The 21,451-nt window shown below is 38.6% G+C and overlaps 1 protein-coding gene across 1 annotated transcript in view; it reads left to right on the top strand.

The window, feature by feature from the left end:
* LRRC3B (leucine rich repeat containing 3B) overlaps positions 1–17,207 on the top strand; it is an 84,100-nt gene extending 66,893 nt beyond the window's left edge. Inside the window, exon 2 of the mRNA XM_045555762.1 lies at positions 15,949–17,207. Coding sequence (XP_045411718.1) covers positions 16,109–16,888 — 780 coding nt within the window. The 5' untranslated portion in view covers positions 15,949–16,108 and the 3' untranslated portion in view covers positions 16,889–17,207. The remainder of the gene's footprint in view (positions 1–15,948) is intronic.
* The last annotated feature ends 4,244 nt before the right edge of the window (positions 17,208–21,451 follow it).

Below are 21,451 nucleotides of genomic sequence, written 5' to 3'. Positions count from 1 at the left end.
CCATTGATACTGTTCCACCAAGTTCTTTGTAGACTTCATAATTCTACAGATAGCGGTTGGCTGGTTTTTCCATTCTGTTTTCTCCCTTAAAGAGAGCTTAAGTTTTTTTTTTGTTTTTTTTTTTTTAAAGAAAACATATTACAGGATAAAGTAAATGAGGAAAACTTTGCCCTTACATGATTCCCCATGTGATCATTGAGAAGATGAAATTTGAAAATGTACATTAGGTTGCTTCACAGAATGAAGACTCTAAATCTGAAATCAAGGGAAAACCCCATGAAGGTTAGAGATGATTGATACACCACTTGGCTTCTGCTGACTTACTGGAGGGGTAGCAATTCCACTTGATTTGATGGATAGTAGTTCTGGAAAGGAAAAATTATGAAATTCAGAGGAGCTACTTTGGTTATGAGATGATTCTTGGCTTTCCCTTTTATACATTAGCTGTGTAATCTGACTCAACCCCAAACCCCCTACCTACTTCACTGACTCTGGAATCAGAGTTTTGAATTCCTAGTTAGGAGGAAAATTGGAAGCAAGAATAAGCCAGTGAAAATGATTTCTCTATTCATCTCTAATTGAAATCAGCATCCAGACCTCAGTCTTAGGTCATCAGAGTGGATAATTCAGCGAGAATTTGTGTGAAATATGGACAAGGCTTGTTGCAGGGTTGGAGGGAGGGTGGTAAATGGCCAAAGTGAAGTGGGGGAGAGCACTCCCTTGGCATCCTGCTTCTTGGGCCTGAATAATGGAGAGTGTGCCCTTTGCAGACAAAGTACTGAGTGAGAACCTCATACTATCCGCATGCTGGCAATAACCCCTGAATTAATAAAATGTTATTTATTTCAGTTCTGTTTCATCAGAATTGCCAAGACATGGCATTTAAATTCTTCACTGAATCTCTAGAACCTTTGCTTCCTTTGTAGTCATCTCTTTGATGTTTCTCTTTGTGTTTGTAAAACAGCTTTTGAGAGCTGCAAGCACTAGGATGGCTATACACATATGCCTAGAACTACGGCACAGGCTCTGTTTCCAAGCATGTGTTTAAAACAAAAATCATTCAACAAAGAGAAACAGCTAATATTTATTGTGCACTGACTGTGCCAGGTCCTATTCTAAGTACTTTACTTAAATAATCTCAGTTAATTCTTACCACAAATAGAAGACGTAAGTACTGCTGTTTTACTCATTTTACAGATGGGAACACTGAGGCAAGGCAAAGTTAATAAAGAAAACTGGGGTTTAGACTCAGACAGTCTTACTCCTGAGTTCCTGCTCTTAACCAATGGGCTGCACTAATACAGCACTGACTTCATACCAGGAACTGTGTTAAACACCAGGGATATATGAGCAAACACTAATATCTAAAGGTATCATTCAGATTTGACCTTAGAATTGCATGAATATATTTCATTTGTGTATCAGTTTTTCTGGGCTGCTTAGAGGTTACTATAACAAGTTGGAACATTATTGACTGTCCTGGTCAGCAAATAGAATTAAATAATTTGGTTTCTAATGATAATGAAACTATTGATGTCCTTCAGCATTGGGCAATCACAACATTTTTGAATGAGGTCTCTGTTATACTTTTATCAAGAAACATACTCTTCTATTAGTTATTAGTGTATGTATGTTAAATATTAATCAGGGTTTGTGATAAGAAATATGAATATATTAATTGAAAATAGTCATATATCAGTTAGTTTTGCTATATAACAAATATTCCCAAACCCAGTGGCATGTATTTTTGCTCACGAATCTATGAGTGGCTTGGTGGTTCTTCTGGTCTTTGCTGGCCTAACTAGTCTGTGGTCAGCCACAGATCTGGTAGTTGGCTCTGATGATCTAGGCTAGACTTTTATATATATTTGGAGTGTGGCTGGCTCTAGGCTGGGGGACCTCAGCCAGGACAGCTGGCTTCTCCTTTATATGTTCTCACATCATCCAAAAGGCTGGCCAGGGCTTGTTCACATGGTAGCTGGGCAGGGTTCCAAGAACAAAAGCAGGAACATGCAAGGCCTTTAGAGAGGCCTAGGTCAGAACTGGCATGGTGTCACTTATGCCTCACTGTATAGTTAGTGCAAGTCCCAAACCAGCCTAGATTCAAGGAGTATGAAAATAGACTCCACCTCTTCATGGGAAGAGCTTTACGGTAACATTGCAAAAGGGCATGGATAATATAAGATGAGGATTCATGGAAGTCATTTTTGGGAACAATCTACCAAACCATGTGAAATAGATATTATCACTCCCATTTTACGGATGGAAACATCGATGTGCAGTGTTAAGCAATATGCCCTAAAAATCACAAAACGAATAAGTAACAAATTACTAGCAGTAACTAGTAACTAGTAAAAGGTTGAATGACAAAGTCAGACAAATATAGGTATGCCTAACTCCAAAGCCCTTTTTTTAAAAAACACTACTTCATAAGATTTTTAATGACTTTAAAGGTCATATTATTAAATGATCTTTTCAAAAATAAAAGTGGTGTCTGATGAGAAAATATCAGTATAAAATTGAAACATAATAGCCCATTCATTTTTATTTACATATAGGCATGAATAGTTTTAATCAAGGGACATTTATTTAATTAAACAAAATAACTGTTATTCATAGCTAGGAATTATTAATTTTTTCATCTCTGCCTACAATAGACATTAGTTAGTGTTGGGCATTTCCCTATAGATAATATTATGCAGGCTGATAGCAATCAAGTACAACTAGAATTTTCATTTGCAAAACTTGTCACCTCATACTCCTCCAGAATATTTGGGTAAAGTGAGAATGTGTTATTATTCTTAGTTGTTGTAGTAGTAGAGGTAGTATCAAATGTTGTTCAATGACATCTGAATTTAGCAATGTCTTATTCTGTGGGTGGTTACCTTGCAAAAGTCATGAGGCATGGGGGGCGGGTTTCAGCAGGGGGCCAAGTATATTTGGGAAATTCTGAGTTAATAATTACTTTGCTGAGAGTTCTCAGAACCTTTAACAGGCTGCTGCCTCTTCTCAAAAGAGTGTTTTTCAGACTTACATGACTTCAGAACACTCATTTTTGGTAAAACTCTCAGCAGTCTAACTTTCCACAGAACCCTAAGAAAATCTGAATGTGATTCTGATCCCTTAGGAAACATATGCAGAGTCAATAATATTTGTCAAGTGCCTGATATGAGACAGGCATTATCAGAGCCATATCAGAAACCCATGAAATAGGTATTATCCTTATAGCTGAGGAAACTGAGACTCAGAAAAGTGAATTGTGTTGCCCAAGATCCCCTAGCTGGTATCAGAACTGCAAATTGAACTTGGTTTATCAAGCTTCAGGCCTGTGGTGTTTCCTGTACACTTTGCTGAGGTTCAGAAAGTTTAAATGACTGTCCAGGACGGCTCAGCTGGGAAGGACAGATGCCATGTCTCATACGCTTTCGTATCTTCTGTAGCTCCCAGCAGAGGATAGGTTATCAAACGATGCCTACTGGCCAAACCCTTTGTTTATTACCTGGTTGTTATTGTGATTATGCTCATGGTAAAAAAAAGACTACAGCAGTAGAAAATGGTGTAAGATAAAACATAAAAATTCTCCTCCACTCCATCAGGCTCCAGAATGATCCCCTAAAAGCTAAGACTATTATCAATTTTTTATTATTTTTTCATAACTTTTTAAATCTTTTGCCTGTGTGTGTATGTGTAGACCTGTTTATTCTGTCTCACACAGATAGCATCATACGTGCTGTTTTCCCTCAGTGATATGTACTTGACATCTTTTTGTCAGGACTTGCAGATTGCTTCATTCTTTTTGTTGATGTACCATATTTATTAAATCAATTTATTTGTGATGAATATTTAGACTAATTTTAGTTCTTAAAAATATTTTCTTTTTTTAAGTTGTTTGATATAACAATGTCTCAATGAGAAAACAATTTTATACATATATCTTTGCAGTTAAGTTTTTAATGGAAAACACATAAAGACATCATTTTTCCCTAGTGACTATTCTTAGGAAAAATAGTGGCTACATCTGTTTCCTTCCTATAAGGACACTTAAAATTACATTAGGGCTCACCCAATAATCCAGGACAATCTCTCCATCATAATATCCCTAACTTAATCACATTTACAAAGTCTCTTTTTCCATAAAAGGTAACATTCGCAGGTTCGAGGCATTAGGACTTAGATATTTGGGGGGACATTTTTTAGCTTACCACATCTGGCCCTCAAAGATTCGCATTTATCCTCCATGCAAAATATATTCGTCACATCCTAACATACCCCAAAAGTTTCAACCCATTGAAGCATCAATTCAAAGTCCAAAATCACATCTAAATATCATCAGCATGAAAATGTCAGCCCTCATCATTTAAATCAGATATGGAAAGACTCTGGATATGGGCCATCCTGGGGCAAAATTCCTTTCCTCCTTTAAAGCAAAGTATTTGGTCCAGTGCCTTTCACATAGTTGGTGCCCATAAGATTTTAGCTACCATCACAATTATCCCCTTCATCCTTTTCCCTCATTACATGGTTTATTTTCTTTATCATTCCATGATTCTGCTGTAGTTGTGTCTTTGAATGTGGACATTCAGATCCTCCTTGGAATAACGTAGGAAAGTGAATAATAAATTAAAAATACAATTATTGACTCTCTAGAAAAAATAGGAAAAAGGACCATAGGAATGGGAGCAATAAGAGGAGGCTAGTGCTCTGTAGGCTGCACATTGTGACAGCAGAGAGAAGACAAGGTGTGAGACGACAATAATGACGATGATGATGGTGGTGGTGGTGGTGGTGGGAGTAATAACTCTTACTGAGAGTTTATCATATAACAGAACCCTTCTAAGTGCTTTACATGTGTTACCTCAATTAATCCTCATCATACCTTTGTGAGGTGGGAACCCTTATTACCCCCATGTTCAGATGCGAAAACTGTGGAGCAAAAAGAATATACACTTAGTAAGTGGCCATGCCATGGTCTCCATGGTGCCACCAAGTGCACCTGGCATGTCTCATATGGCAATGTACTTGTCCTTTATCTAGTCCTGGAGCTTATGAAGTGCAATTTCAGAGAATTGTTTATTATTTGACCTTGAGTTTTCCTTTTGTGTCACTCTAAGGCCAACTGGGTTTCCTAAGGCTTTCGTGTTTCACCAAAAAAGCATTTCTTCTCCTCTTGAAGTTCTTTTTTAAAAAAAAATAAAATAAAAAATAGAATTTTTCCTACCCCAAATTTTCATTTGAAAAAATGTGATACTTTCAGACAAGTTGAAAAAATTGGTACAATGAACACTTATGTATCCATCACCTTCCCTTTACAAATTGTTAATTTTTTTGCCACTTCTGTTTTACCTTTCTCCATATAGGGAGATATAGTTTGTTTTGCAGAATAATTTGAAAGTTGCAGTTGTTGTAACACTTTACCCCAAAATACTTCAGCATGTACCTCCTAGGAATAAGGATTATTTCTGTTCTACTCACATCATGATAAAGTTCAAGAGATACAAATTTGACACAATTAATATCTACCATGCAGTCTACATTCTAATTTCCCCAGTTGTTCCAGTAATGTCCCTTTCTAGCATTTTCTTTAAATCCAAAACTTGATCTCTTGCATTGTCTTTAGTTGTGACATCTCTTTTCCTTTAATCTAGGACAATTCTAAAGCTTATTTTTATTGTTGTTTTATTTTCTTTCTTTGTTTTTGTATTTTGCTTTTTTGTTTTCCATCAATGACCTTTCAGAGTCTGGATCAGTCACTCTGTAAAATGCCTCAACTTCTGGATTGATCTGGTCCTTTTCTCTTGATTAGATTCAGGTTACATATATATTTTGTCATGAATTGTATAGGTAATGTGAGAATCATTTCTTAGTAGATTATAGTTAAGAAAAAGAACTGTGAGCCTCTCAAAACAGAATGATCTTTTAGGAAAATAACTAAATACTAAAGCCTATGGTAGAGCACCATCTTTGAATGGTCATTGACAGTTTCTGAAGCACATTTCACATATATTTTATTTTATCCTTGTAACTATGAGACCAGTGAGGTGGATATAAATAATGATAGTTCTAGGATAACAAAAGCATGGACGTATGGGTGAATTTGCTAAATTTCTGGAATTCATTCCTTGGGAAGCTGAGGTTTGAATCTAGTTTCTGGACCTTGGTTTTGGATCTCAATCCTATGCTTTTCCTACCAAGTCAATGAATATTTATCACAGCATCTGTTGTAAGAAAGATAATGCATGGTTAAGCAGGAAAGTTTTATTTTGTTTTTTTATTAAATGGTAACAGTCACTCATCCTACTTGGAAATACAACTGATGTCAGCATAAGTTAGGGCTTTCTAAAGGCAGCTTTCAACTTATCTTAGACTCTGGTGAGTCTTTGGGAGCCTACATTTATGTAGATTATGCGTTTAAAGTTTGCAAAACTCTCATATTGTAAATGCCATAAGCACTTGCTGGGAAAAAATAGTAGAGAAACAGAAAGAAACCAAGATGGATAGGTTCCCACTCAGTCTCCCCATAAACATGCAGCATGTTGCATAATAAATACAGATGTTAGCAAAGGCATAGTGGTATCTTTATTCTGTGTTCCATACCCACAGAGGGATGCATGCCTGGTTCAAAAAAAAGTATATTTTAAAAATTTGTTTTTCCATTGGATTCACGGGTAGGAAGAACTTATAAATCCACCCTGAGGATATACGGGCATTAGATCATGTAGGAAGGAAGTAGTGCATTCAGAAGAGTCAGTTTTTTTCCCAAAACATTGAAAGTTTTCTTAAAGATTTATTTTGCGAAATAAGTTTCAAAAGAGGAAAAGCAGTCCCTAAACTGACCAAGAGCTGGAACAAATGGATTTCATGTGATTCTAATAAAAGCTTTGTGTCAGAGTGGCCTTTAAGAAATTCTAACAGGAGATTTTCCCAACCTTTGATTTTCCCAAAATTTGTAGGAAAAGGTCAACAGAGGACTGGTTTGGCATTTGAAACTCAACACTTGTGTTTACAGACTTTTTATATCAAAAGGTAGCCTGGAAAAGAGATGTATAATCCCAGGCATGTTGAATGGGACCTGTTCTGGGGACATTTGAAATCCAGGTTCTGTCCTTTTGTTAACCAGTTGTGTGACTTTGAGGAGTTTCCATCCTGTAAGTCCCTCTACTATACTAGAATAGGACTAATGATGTCCGCCATGTGTATCTCACAGGGATGTTTAGATATAATCAAATGAGAGTGTATCTGTGAACTTGCCCTACAAGCATCTAAAGTAGTTCACAAATGTAAGCAAATGTATAATTTTAGAGCTTTTGATTTAGATGCATACTTCAGCCTTTCTTCCTTCCTCTCCCTAGCCAACTAGTCTTTCTTTTCAGCATTCAGCAATTTCCTCAATAAAAAAAATCCAGTCCTTGTTCCACATCTTAGTGGAATTAGTTGAGAAGGAAAAAATATATAGTTTCGGTATAAAATTGTGTATGGCACCATGTTTGCGCACACAGGCTCTGGAAGCCAAAGTTAAGGTCTTGCCTCTGTCACTTAGCAGCTGTTACCATGGACCAGTTACATAACCTCTTTTTTTTGTTCATCCGTGCAAGGGTCACAATTGCTACGTTTTAGGGTTGTTGTAAGGATTGTGTGAGGTGATATGTATGTAACGAGAATAAAATGCAACTTTACTTTTTGCCTCCACTGTTTCTTTAATTTCTATTCTCTTGATCATCCTCTCTACTCTCTAAAATGTAAACTTCAGTCAGCCCCATAATTTTATGTAGGATAAATATATTGTCCTACCATTATTTTAAGTCACAAACTCAGTTAATGTAAATCAAAGTTAAATGTAAATATCATCATTTAAATGTCTAGTTCAAGAGATTAACCAAAACTCTGAATTTCAGTTAATATTCACCTGTTCTCCCCTTCTCTCTGTTTCAGGCTCAAAGGGAAAGGAAGTATAGTGGGCAGCTTGATCTCTCCTCTCTGCCCTTCCTTCCCTCCGCACCCACAGCTGGGCATAGCTAGGTGCCAGCAGCTCCAGGAGGTAGAACGGGACTAGAGGATTCATGGTGCCTGGGCCTGCTGCTTTTCTCATAAGGCTCTTTCATGCCTTTCCCACACATGGCCCCCCTGACTCTGGTAACAGATACATTCCACATGATCCACTTCCCCAAAATCTAAGCATTGACCCTACAATTGCTGGAGTCCCTGTGCCCTACCAAGGAATTCTACAGGATGGTGAGATAAGACCCAACATGCTTTTCCTTTGGGGATCTCTTTCCCCCCTAGTAAGCATGTCTGGCCCATAGGAAGTACTTTCCCATCCTTTATTGACAAATTCTGGGGGTGCAGGCTCACCACAACATCAAACCATCACCGAGCTCCTAACCAACTCTATCTCCAAACAACAGATTAACCTGGATCTTGTTCTAGGAGCTGGATCTTGGTCTAGCTCCAAGGGTCACGTGGGGAGGTGAGAGGGTAGGTACCTTTTGACCCTTTTTATCTTCAAAGTAGGCTAGGAGATGTTAGACTCACAGAACGTGTATCAGCCAAGCTTCATGTGGTAACTTAACCCCACCCTTTGGAATTCTATATCCATTTAACCAGGAACCTAGTCAGAATTTCAATTTTACCATCCTGCTAGATGAGTTCATCACTTAATCAATACTGGACATGTAATAATGTCAAGTAAATGACAGCTATTTTATAATGAAATGAGAATGTATCCTTATTATTTTCAATAAATACTTATTAAATTCTTACCAGGAGAATGTGAGGGTATAAAAATGGGTAAGACACTGACCCTACACTCTGAAACCTCATGGTCAAGTAGTAGGGAAGATAAACTGAGGTCTTTAATTTGAAGTAGAAATGGTAAATAATATAGTAGAGTCAGGATATTAGAGAAAGGAGAGTTTGGAGATATTCAGGAGTGCCCTGCCTGAAACAATTTTGGATCTGCAACCAGATTATGCTCCTGTTAAGTATAAGGATCTGCTCTTCCTGGTGTATCTGCCTGCCTTGTCAGTTCATATCCTTGATTAAATGATCACAGCTGTTGTTATTAATGGGCCACCTAAATGACTCATGGGCCAGATCTTCCTAATTGGATTTGAAATCAGGAAAGCTATTCCAAGTTGTGGAGATCCTCAGCTGGGGTGGCTTCTAATAAATCTCCTATCTGTGGGATAAAGTACCTTTCATCATCAGCTTTGTCATTAAGCTATGTTTATTGAGCTCAGGTTTCTAGGTCTGTGTAAGGAAGTGTGATGTCAGGTACAATTGAAAAAGGAGGCTGTTATGAACCACCAAGGGGTCATTAAAGCTTTTTGACAGCAGGATGACACGGTTAGAGCATTACTTTAACCTGACATTAGGGGAAAAAAAAAAAAAAAAAGGAACCAGAGAGAGCCTGACAGAAGCAGTCCATGAAGGCGGCTTTACTCTTTCAAAATAAGATGGAAGTTTGAACCAGGAAAGAGACAATGGGAATGCAAAGCAAGGGACAGGTAGAAGGGAGAATGAAAATGAAACTTTTCAAGAAATCAAGAAGGAAGAAAGGGTAGCTTATCATGGAGGGCTGAGGTCATTGGCTGGAGCTGAAGGGTGAAAATTATGATTTTACTTTTAGATATGCCCAGTTTGAGGCCATGATGGGCTCTTCCTATGGTAGGTGATTGTGAATGGAAATATAGAACTAAAATTCATGACAGCACTCAGCGCTAAAGATGTGAATGAAGGAGTTGTCTCTACAAACGTGATCCCAAAGAGCAGCAGTGGTGAAAATTACCTACACAGTTTATTCACCTGAATTATTCAGGTCTCAACTCTCTCTAGTTATTTAGAATTACACAGATTGATGGCTTATGCAACCCATACTCACTTTATAGGAAAGTATAAACTTTTTATGGAAAAGACCAAGTACTAAAACTTTAGGTTTTGTGGAAATAAAACAAAAACCACCCAAATGAGAACAAGCAAATGCTGTTTATTCGGATCTTTCTATATCAAGGAGGCAGCCACCATCCCTTGCATTTGACAGAGACTCAAAGGTAGGCCTGGGAGTGTAAAAAGCTTTATAGTGGGAAGAAAGGAAGGCTTTAGGTATGCCCTGATTAGAGGCTGTTGACATGAGGAAGCGAAAGGCAGGCTAACTAGAAGAACATCCTATGTGATTGGTTATGGGTGCATATTTGGCATTCTCTGGTTAGTCCTAAGACGGAAGCAGGGTCAAAAATTAGGGAATCTTCAGTTATTAATCAGATCCTGCATAATTTGGCCAATTGCTACAGAGCTTGTGGTTTGTTTTCCTTGGCTGATTGCTGCAGATTGTGGATCAGCGCTCTATCTTTATATATGGTTAGCCCATTGTCCATTTGTATATTCAGTCTCTCATCATGGAACATGTTCTGCTTTTAAAAATTCATTGTTTTCTCATTTGCCTTTGCCCTCTTGGCCAACATTGTCCAACTCTGTCATGCACTGAACACTTACTTTCTGAGGCATTAAATTTGGGTTAGTTATTTTGGCTAATCTCTAGTCCCTTTATGTTATTATTATATTTTTTAATTTATTGTAAAATAAAATACACTTTTATACCAGAAGAAGTTAAAACCATAAAGAAGGATATAAAATAAAAAACAATTTCTCTTTTCACCCCGACAGCCCCTCAGTTCTACTCACTCAGAGGTAGCTATTATTAATAGTTTCTGATATATCCTTTTGGAAATTATCTATGCATGTGTAAGCATATTATATATATACACACACATATATTTGTATATTTATCTCCTTTAAAAACATTTACACAAATGTGATTATACTATATTCTTTTTCAAGCTGCTTTTGGGGGTCATCTTTGGACATCTTAACATCAGCACAAGCTTGTTCTTAAATTTAAGAATTTTGATAGATATTCTTAAAATCCTCATATATTTATGTAAAGAGTGCACCAGTTTATCCTCTCAAGTGTTTGAGTGTGCTTCTCTCTTCACACATTCATTGAGACTAGATCGTCTTCCTAATTTTAACCATGATGATAGGTACTTTAACTTGAATTTATTTTACTGTGAGTGATATCAAGAATATTTTCATGTGGTTTATTTTGTATACATAGTATACATTATATATATTGTCATTAGTGTATATTGTTTTTCTGCTCCCCCCACTACCACCCCTTTTTTTTTAAGAGATGAGACCTAATTATGTTGCCCAGGCTGGATTTGAACTCCTGGGCTCAAGCAATCCTTCTGCCTCAGTGTCCCAAGTAGCTGGGACTATAGGTTCATAGCACTGTGTCTGGCTCTCCACTTTTCTTTTATATTAGTTTTTTATTCATTTATAAGGTTGTTGTATATTAAAAACATCAGCCCTTTGTTTTGTCATCTGCTCTTTGACTTTGTTTATGGTCTTACGTTTTTGCCATACAGAAGTTTTAAATTTTAAATAATTAAATGTATGAGGATTTTTTTCCCCACTGGTTTGAAGTTTGTGTTGTAAATTAAAAGCCCTTCCTGTTTTGCTACATTTTGCTTTTTAATCAAATCCTCCTGTTCTGTAGCAAAGTTGCATAGACTATAAAATTGGAAGAAATTGGTGTATCTGGTATTTCTTTCTGAATTGGTACACTCGGTTATTTCAGAGGGTTAATAAAAGCTTTTGTGTTGGAACCCTTTAGTGTCCCTAAGTATCCTTTAATGATGAGAAGAAAGAAGTAAGAAGCAAGACAGAGCTATTAATCAGCTGAACAAACTGTCTTCTCACTGAATGAACACCCTGCTAAGTGCCCTTTTTGTCTTCTGGAAACTATATTTGATGGTTGCCACTCAATCCCAGCATTAACTGCTATACCTCAGAAACCTGTGTAGCAAAAAATATGAGCAAGGCCTGAGTTTGGGGATAAAATCATCTTCTTCTGGGGCATTGCCTACATCCAAACAGCACATCCAGAAACATTATGGCTTCCTGGTTGGCCCAGACACACTTAAAGGGAATGAGTGGATGCAAACAAGGTAGTCTCATGAGTTGGGAATTGCAGAGGGGTAGTTAGGTTGTAGAAAATATGCTGTTTAACTTGGTCTTTCTCTTTAGTGGGTCTTGTTCCTTATCAAATGGACAGCATTTACTGCAGTGGCTGTTTGTGCCATCATCAATGTGACCCCAGGCCCTTCTTTATGTTCTTCCCGCTCATTCTGAAGTTGGTAAGGAGGCACCCTTTTTTACCCAGTAATACAGCTTGTTTGCTGCCTTAGGTTTGTGTGGGTTTGATTTGAAACAGAGCAGGAGGGAGCTTTAGATTTTCAAGCTCTTCTTTAGCACTGTACTCTGCTGGGTGATAACCAATGTCAGAAGAATGTCCACCTTTTTTTCTCTGAGGCACATCTCCTCATCTTCCTTTTTCAACAGCCACTATTGACCTATCCAATGATTAAGGCAATGTCAAACTGATAGTCTCTTTAGAAACTGGTGATTCAATATCATGAAGTAGAGAGCTGTTCTTCCATCCCCTCTGGTGAAGATGACCTTGACTCAATATTTTTGACCTTGCTGTCTGCCTCCTGGACATCTGCCTTAGTCTATCTGTGCTACTAAAGCAACAGAAATTTATTTCTCACAGTTCTGAAGTCCGGGAAGTTCAAGATCAAGGTGCCAGAAAATTTGCTGTCTGGTGAGGGCCTGTTGCCTGGTTTTTAGATGGCCATCTTCTCTCTCTGTGTCCTCCCAAGGCAGAAGGGGTGAGGGGGTTTTCTGAGGCCTCATTTGTATAGGCATTAATTCCACCCTGAGGGGGCTCTGCTCTCATGACCTAATCACCTCTGAAAGGCCCCACCTCCACATAGCTTCACATTGGGGATTAGATTTTAGCATATGAATCTGTGGGAGACAGGAATATTCAGACCATAGCAACATCCAAAGGCTCAGCAATTTTACATCCTGTGCCTTTTGTGACTTTATCCTGGCTGAGAGTGAAGGCTCTAGAGACTGAGTTATAGTGGCTGGCAAATCTAGCCAATCCCAGAAGGTTTTATTCTCTTTCTATCAAACATCATAGAGAGAAGATGAAAGACATAGTTTGAATCCAACCTCTTTCAATGCAAGGGATGCTCTGCATTGATGCTCCTAACAAACATTCCATCCAGTGCACGGGTGGACCATTTGGGGCAGATTCCTTCTCAAGAGGGATTGAGATCTGATGTAGAGAACTCAAGCTGTGTCTTAAACACTTCTAATCTGTAACCATGACCATTGGAGTGGTCTTTATGGAAAAACCATGGCGAAGTCTAGAGGAGCCTACTAAGAAAGAGTTCCATTTTTCCTTCCATCTCCTAGGAACCTGCACTTATGTGACTTATCCAAAGAAAGTCTGCCATGTTGACATGTAAAAGCAGTAGACATTTGATGAGCCAATGTTTACATCAAAAATATTAATAAAAATAATCACCATAGAAAAGAAAAGTCACAGCTAGACTCTTTAATTATTTCATTGCTTCATTCATACAACAGATATTTTAGCCCTTACTATATGCAAAACACTATGCTAGGTGTTGAGAATATATTCAGGAATAATAATAGTAACTATAGTTGACAAGCATTGAGCTTTTACTACCTATTTGGCACTGTGCTAAGTGCTTTACATGGATTATCTCATATAGTTCTCAAATCAACCTTGTAATTAGGTGCTTTTACAATCTCTATATGAAGATAAGGAAAATGAGGTTTAGGGAGATTGCATAACCTCCCCAAAGGCACACTGCTAATAAGGATTAAAGCTGGGATACAAACCCAGTGTATTTTCCACTTTATAATTATTTTATGTTGTTTCTGCATGAGGCAGAAAAAGTCTCTGCCCTCATGAAACTTACAGTCTGATTAAGGAACACTCTTCTATAGCTATACTCTTTTAATCGATCTCAGAAGAAATGTGACATGTGTCCTCCAAAAAAGGCTTCTCACCTTTCAGCAGGTGTTAGGCTGGTCACTCATACTCAGTGAATGGGAGTCACTTGATTGATGTGGCCCCCTATACTTTCTACAGTCACAATCATTTCTCCCATCTCCTGTATCTTTTCCATGCCCTCCTCCTAGCATCCTTTGCCTTGTCCTTCTGCTCCTCTCTTTCTTCTCTGAGTGTCTCCCCTTCCATACCTGTTTACTTTTTCTCTCTCCCATCTAGATAATTCCCAGAGTCCCCAAATGCCATGCCATGCAGTTTTGAAGGAAAACACGAAAGGGAGGACACTTTCACTGCAAATGAAAAGAGCTGTTGATGGATGGCTTGGTAAGCTTAGGGGTCTTACTTTAGCATTCTCTGGCATTTAAGAGACTCAGGATTCTAAAAGCACATCCACTCCATTCTGCCGTTGCTAATCTCATTTATTCCATGATTAACAACCCAGTTCATTATGTTTTCAGCTCACATTAATCTTCTCTTCTGTGAGTTTGGTAACATTTGGAGTCATTTCCCTCTGTATTTATCCATCTGGGATGTTCATAAAAGATAAGTTTGCAGAAAGTCATTTGTTGCTCATGCAGAAAGTTGTTTGTTTCACACTGCTGTAAAAGGAGTGTGAATGCTCTCCTTGTTTCTTGGATCCTGGGAGGAAATCTTCTCAGTCAGGCGTGAATTCTCTCCACAATGGAGAGGGCCCCTTCAATTGAGCTCCATGGGGTCCTCAACTTAGAGCAATATCCATAGCACAAGGGATTGGGCTGCAACAGCAACAGAAATCACAAGCAATGCTTGCTGGATCCTGACTATCCTCATAGAGCAGATGGGATCAGAAGAGAACCGTGAGGACAGTGAGCAGAGTAATGAGTCAGAACAAAGATTTTGGCTTGAGTCCTATGTCTACACCTACAAGCTGTTTAACCTTGGGCAAGTCACATAATCTCTCTGAAATCCACTCATCTCCTCTGTGAACTGGTCCCAAAAGTGTGCCTGTCTTCATATTGAAGGGTAGTTTTGAGGGTTAACTTACATTCTTATCTCTGCTCTCTGCTGTTGAATAAGCTTTGTAACCTTGCTTATATCACTTAATTTTATAATTTCTGAGGCCCCTGCAAACACACACACACACACACACACACACACACACACACACACACACACACACGTGTATATGGTGGGAGAAGAGAGAGAGAGGAGAAAGAAAAAATAGTCTATTGGGAAATTCTTAGAAGCTACTCTTTTTTAATTCTCTTCCTATATAAAAAATGTCTTATAAGTGTGTGTCATATTTGAAGATATATTGGGGAGGGGATTTGTTGTTTAGAAAACAGAGAGAGAATCCTTTGGAAATTCAGTTAAAAGCCTCCTCCCCGGGATAATGTAATATCAGAAGGTCACAAGGGAGGCAACTCTTCTAGAGGTTCTTGGTTGTCAGCCTCCAGCAATATTTTGTTGTGAAGGCTGGAATGCATTTATTATTTTCTTAATTCAAGTAAGATGTTTCTTTGGAGACAATATCCGAAATTGGACATCCATTCAAAAACCATGACAGATATTCCTGCCTATGGTCATTAACCATGAAATATTGGTATTATTTCTCACTGCTGCCCAAGTGCAGGGCTAAATTGTATTAATGCATCTGTTATTGTAGAAAGAATGAAAGATGTAATTAAATTTTATTGGTGCAGAATTTAGAAGAGGTCCAGGATGTGGAGAGAATCAGTAGAGATGAGAGAAAAGGGGAGTGTTTGCTCTAATTCTGCACAACTGAAAACAAGGCAACAGAATTCGGAAATGTTTTCATTTATTGACGATTCTCTCTGCCAGCACCTGGGATTTGAGCAGGAGACTCCCATTTCACAGATAACTCCCAGTGGTTTTGATGGAAATTACCTGTATAACGAACCCTCCTGCCCACTTAGAATGCCAGCCATCTGATAGCACCTCTAATTGCAATGCACCTCTCTCTGCAAAAGAGCTAATTGCATCTGTTTCCCTTTCCTTAGGTGCCCAAGCAAGGACAGGAATAATGAAGAGACACATGTGTTAGTTGCAGCCTTTTGAACCACACAAGAAGGAAATCAACGGTGTGGACAGGGCTGGAACCGTTGCCACATGCGTTGGAGTAAATGAGGAATGGGCTCGTGATTATGCTGACATTCCAGCATGAATCTGGTAGACCTGTGGCTGACCCGTTCCCTCTCCATGTGTCTCCTCCTACAAAGTTTTGTTCTTATGATACTGTGCTTTCATTCTGCCAGTATGTGTCCCAAGGGCTGTCTGTGTTCTTCCTCTGGGGGTTTAAATGTCACCTGTAGCAATGCAAATCTCAAGGAAATACCTAGAGATCTTCCTCCTGAAACAGTCTTATTGTATCTGGACTCCAATCAGATCACATCTATCCCCAATGAGATTTTTAAGGACCTCCATCAACTGAAAGTTCTCAACCTGTCCAAAAATGGCATAGAGTTTATTGATGAGCATGCTTTTAAAGGAGTAGCTGAAACCTTGCAGACTTTGGACTTGTCCGACAATCGGATTCAAAGTGTGCACAAAAATGCCTTCAATAACCTGAAGGCCAGGGCCAGAATTGCCAACAACCCCTGGCACTGCGACTGTACTCTACAGCAAGTTCTGAGGAGCATGGCGTCCAATCACGAGACAGCCCACAATGTGATCTGTAAGACCTCCGTGTTGGATGAACACGCCGGGAGACCATTCCTCAATGCTGCCAACGATGCTGACCTTTGTAACCTCCCTAAAAAAACTACCGATTATGCCATGCTGGTCACCATGTTTGGCTGGTTCACCATGGTGATCTCATATGTGGTATATTACGTGAGGCAAAATCAGGAGGATGCCCGGAGACACCTCGAATACTTGAAATCCCTGCCAAGCAGGCAAAAGAAAGCAGATGAACCCGATGACATTAGCACTGTGGTATAGTGTCCAAATTGGCAATGAGAAAGAAAGTAGTTTGTGATTGCAGTAGAATAAGTGGTTTACTTCTCCCATCCATTGTAAACATTTAAAACTTTGTATTTCAGTTTCTTTTGAATTATGGCACTATTGAACTTTTAACAAACACTACAACTTAACAAATAATTTTAGTTTAGGTGACCCACCCCCTTAATTGTACCCCTGGTGGTATGTTCCTGAGTAAGCTACTATCTGAACATTAGTTAGATCCATCTCACTATTTAATAATGAAATTTATTTTTTTAATTTAAAACCAAATAAAAGTTTAACTTTGAACCATGGAAAACAGAGTGACTTATTGGACAAGAAAACAGTACAGTCATTCCCCTTGTTCTAAAGAAAAACACAATCCTTGTGAACCTGAAGAACAATCATAATGAAAAATGTGTTATTAAGCCCTACTGTACACTGGGGAACCACAGCTGAATTATTGACCACGTTAAATATCTCTCAGACTTTAAAATACTGAGCCTTACTAGGTGATTGTACACAAGTGTGGCATTCTGCAGAGGCTTAAGTCAGGATGCCTTTTGGCACTGACTCTTCAAAAATAGGTATGATTAGCTACAGAGAGCAAATACTTATTGTGCTTCTATGCTATGCTAGACAGAACAGTAAAGAAAAAGACAGCATATATTTTGTCCTCAAGATTACCTTCTGTTGGACAGGGGCATGTGACAAATAGCTATGGAAATAGCTATGCTAGGAAGGACAGTCCTAATAATCACGTAGCATCAACTGTGTGCAAGCACTGTGTGAGGCATGTTATACTATTATTGAGTCTCTTAACCCTTATTACAAGAGGAAAAAGTGACAATTGCTTTGTTTACATAGGGGGAAACTGGAAATGAAAAAGTTTCAATGACTTGCTAGGTAGGAAGTATTAGAACTTAAATTTGAAACAGGTCTTTCTGTCTCCGAAGTCAGGTCTTCTCGTTACTTTCCTACTGGGTTGGTTTATAGAGGTATAATTTATATGTTAAAAAAATGCACCCATATTAAGTGTACAGTTCTGAGTTTTGAAAAACATATAAACCTGTGCATCTGCCACATAATCAAGATATTGTGTTCCTGTCACTTGTCAGAGGTGGGAGAACGCACATTTGGTTGGCCGTGGATTGGTTTTAAGGTACTATTGCAGATAGTCCTTGAAACCTGAGTGGGATCTCATGAGGTGATGATGTAGGCAAGGAAGAAAGAAGCAACAGAAGTAGCAAGGAATAATAGTATAGGGAGGTATTTGGGATGAAAGAAGCAGTCTGTGTAGGGGAGGAGTGAGAGACAAGGCTGAAACCATATCGTGGGGATCTTGGTTCCAGACTAAGGAATAATAAGAACTGATACCATTTATGGAACACTTACTATGTACTGAGTACTTTCTTTAGATTGTCTTAATTAATCCTTACAACTAACCTACGAGATAGACTTTTGTGAATGAGGAATCAGAGACACAGGCATTAAGTAGTTAGCTCAGAATCCTAGAGTTTATAAGAAGTATAACAAATATTTAATACCCAGTCAAGTCCAGAATGTGTGGACCTCTTACCCACTGCACTGTGCTGCCTTAAACTCATAAACTTTACTACCTAAAGTTGCTGATTCCTAAAACCTATAGGTTTGCAGCCTCCTAAGTGATGTTTTCATCTAAAAATAACCCTTTGTGAGACTGATGTAGGGAAGAGGGATCCTCTGCCATTCTGAAGCACATGGCCTTCTCGAACCCATATTAGGTTATCTTTGGGCCTCCACGAGTCCCACTTCTGCCCTTGGAAAGCTCTCGAGTCCCTATCTGTAGCAATAGTCTCTCTAAAGGTTTACCAGAGAGGACAGTCAGGGTCAGCCCATCCAAGACCCTTAGCAAGGCACTCAGAGCAATGTGGCCAGACTAGGCTCAGAGCACACACCCCAGGACCATGGACTTGTCACACCCACCTTAGACTTACTAAAAAGTGTAAGATCTAGTCTAGAAGCCTGAGATAACTCCCAGATGTAAAATTCAGGATATGGGCCCTAGAACTCCTACATCCCAGTAAAACAGAAGCCAGACTGTCTGCTTTTGCTAACTGAATTTGAATGTCTTTCCAGTGCAATTGAAGCTTTGCTGAAGAATTAACGCCCCCTGGAGGACAATGTTATAATATATCTCTGTAAGTACTACCACAGAGTGACGCCTAACTGAACTGAATACTCATATTTTTTCCCTAAAGAATAAGAAAAATCAAGCCTTTGCTAAGACAACCTTTTAAAAAGTTAAATTGATTGTGTTTATTTGAGTGTATTAGTCACATTCATTTTGGAAAATCTTTGAAAAATTAGATAATCCATTCTCGGCTGCTCCTTCCAAAATAATCTTTATATCTGTACCAATAACAGCTTATTTTCCTAATGGCCAATTGCATTAGTAAAGTAAAAGTACTTATAAAGGAAAAAAAAATCTCTGAAGAGTGTTGTATGTAATCATATCCTTGTTCAGATGCAAGAAAGTTAAATTCCCACATATTTAGTTTGAAATTCTCCCTATACATAGAGCTAAGAAGTGTGTCATAGGTTAATAATTCCCCTGCTTGAATTCTATGTGTAGATTATCAGTTAACAGTGCCCTAAGTGCTTTTATTAAAAAAAAGAAACTTTAAGTTAATTTGCCATGAATTATCTATAAACCATTGGAGGAGAAAATTAATTTTTTGTTTGTTTGTTTTAAAACAAATAACAGACTATTGGGCCCATTCTTGACCAGAATTGGAGGACGTGCTCTTCCTGTCAGCTTGTAGAAATGTTCTGTCCCACTAGACCAGCAGTATATGTTGCCAGTCAGTGGAAGAACTTACTGAGCCTCATGTCTATACAGAAAAAAGCCCAACATGCACCCTCCAGTTTTGTTCCCAGATTGTTCCTTAATTTTCGAGACCCTTGCATATGTTTATACTCATGGAGAGCTACCTATTTTTGGACTGTAAGGTTTTTGAAATTAACTATCATCTCATCATCTGAGGCACATGCCACCTTACCTGCTAAATATTTTAAATAACAATGTCTTTTCTCAACCCTCTCCTTTTAACCTCAGCCTTTTAAATCCAAAAATACCTGGGAATGCTAGTCTAATTTTTGACAATGTGCTTATCTTTAAAGCAAGGAAAATCATAAAACATGCCAACCCAACTAGAACATTTTTAACAAATTGATGAAAAGTTATGTAATGAAAGACTTAAGTTTCAAGAACACTTTGGCAAATTGTAATGCACTGATATACAAATTCTGCCAGGTACACGTTGTTCTTTTTTACATCCTTCGCTGATTCCTCATAGTAATTCTTGTCTGACTTCAACAGGCACAAGGCAGTGTGGGATGTGGGTAGGTTTTCCTTATTGGCTCATGACTTTCAATTCATACATTAAGTTCTATCATCTATCTGGAAAAGGTGGGAAATAGAAAATTCTGCTTAAAAATATGTCCAGGTTGCTGTAGATAGGTGGGCTCCTTGTCAGGACTGGAACAGTCCTACGGCTGATCTCACCTATTTATTTTATAGATGTTGTAATGGAAACCTTTGGCTTGGGGATTAGCATCCACATTCCCCATCCAATGTCCCTTACAGGGCATCACTTGCCTTTCCTGATAAATTGTTTTCCAGTCATCAAGAAGCAGAATAACATGTAAGGCTCCTACATTACCTCTGAGTCATAATAAAGAGTATCTATGATTCTAAAAACCTTCTTGTTCCTTTAGGATATGATGAGAGGATCTGTGTGCCTTTACAAGTAGCCCCCCCAGATAGCCTGCTGACTGCTGTGCATGACCTGGCTTCCAAGGCGAGAGGTGGAGAGAATGATCCTGGTGTGACTTCCTGGAAAGGGAGAGTCGATTAGCATTGGTTTCCTTGAGTAATGACATAAACCCTGAGTACGGCACTGCTGGCAGGAGGAGAGTGACTACTTTTAAATGATGCCCTTCTCTATTTCCAGAGCTCTTGTCAGCCTGGCTTCCCAAAATGGTATCCCTGATTCATCAAGTTGGCTGGGTCTGACCCAGACAAAGCCAATGAGAGACTAAGTCAATTACCATACATTTGTAAATACCCAACTCTTCCCAAATCCAAATAGGTGAATTAGAATTTTAGAAAAAGGAAGACCTGCGTTCCTCATCTCATATTTGTCCATGCTCGTTATATGGATGGTCCAAAATGCGCCGAATGACTTAGTGGGTCACACAGACCCAGGCAGGAGCACTCCTTGAGCCCTAAGACCTTTTCTTTCCAACTCAGGGAAATTATGCTGCTGAGGCAACAAGATGGACATAGAGTTCCACAGTTTCATCAGTGTGTGACAATAAAAAGGAAAGTTACCAATTTTTATGGCTGTAACTTCTTCAATATTAAAAAAGCCAGAAGCTAGTGTGAGCCACTTAAGAAGCATGCCCCTGGGTGTGTGTGTGTGTGTGTGTGTGTGTGTGTGTGTGTGTGTGTGTGTGTGTATGTGTGTCCACATGCACATTGGGGTAACGTAGGGAATTAGGTTCTGAAAACATCAGGAA

Source organism: Lemur catta, chromosome 1 (genome assembly GCF_020740605.2).
Source record: "Lemur catta isolate mLemCat1 chromosome 1, mLemCat1.pri, whole genome shotgun sequence".
Classification (NCBI taxonomy): domain Eukaryota; kingdom Metazoa; phylum Chordata; class Mammalia; order Primates; family Lemuridae; genus Lemur; species Lemur catta.
This window is presented reverse-complemented; position numbering and strand designations above follow the sequence as displayed.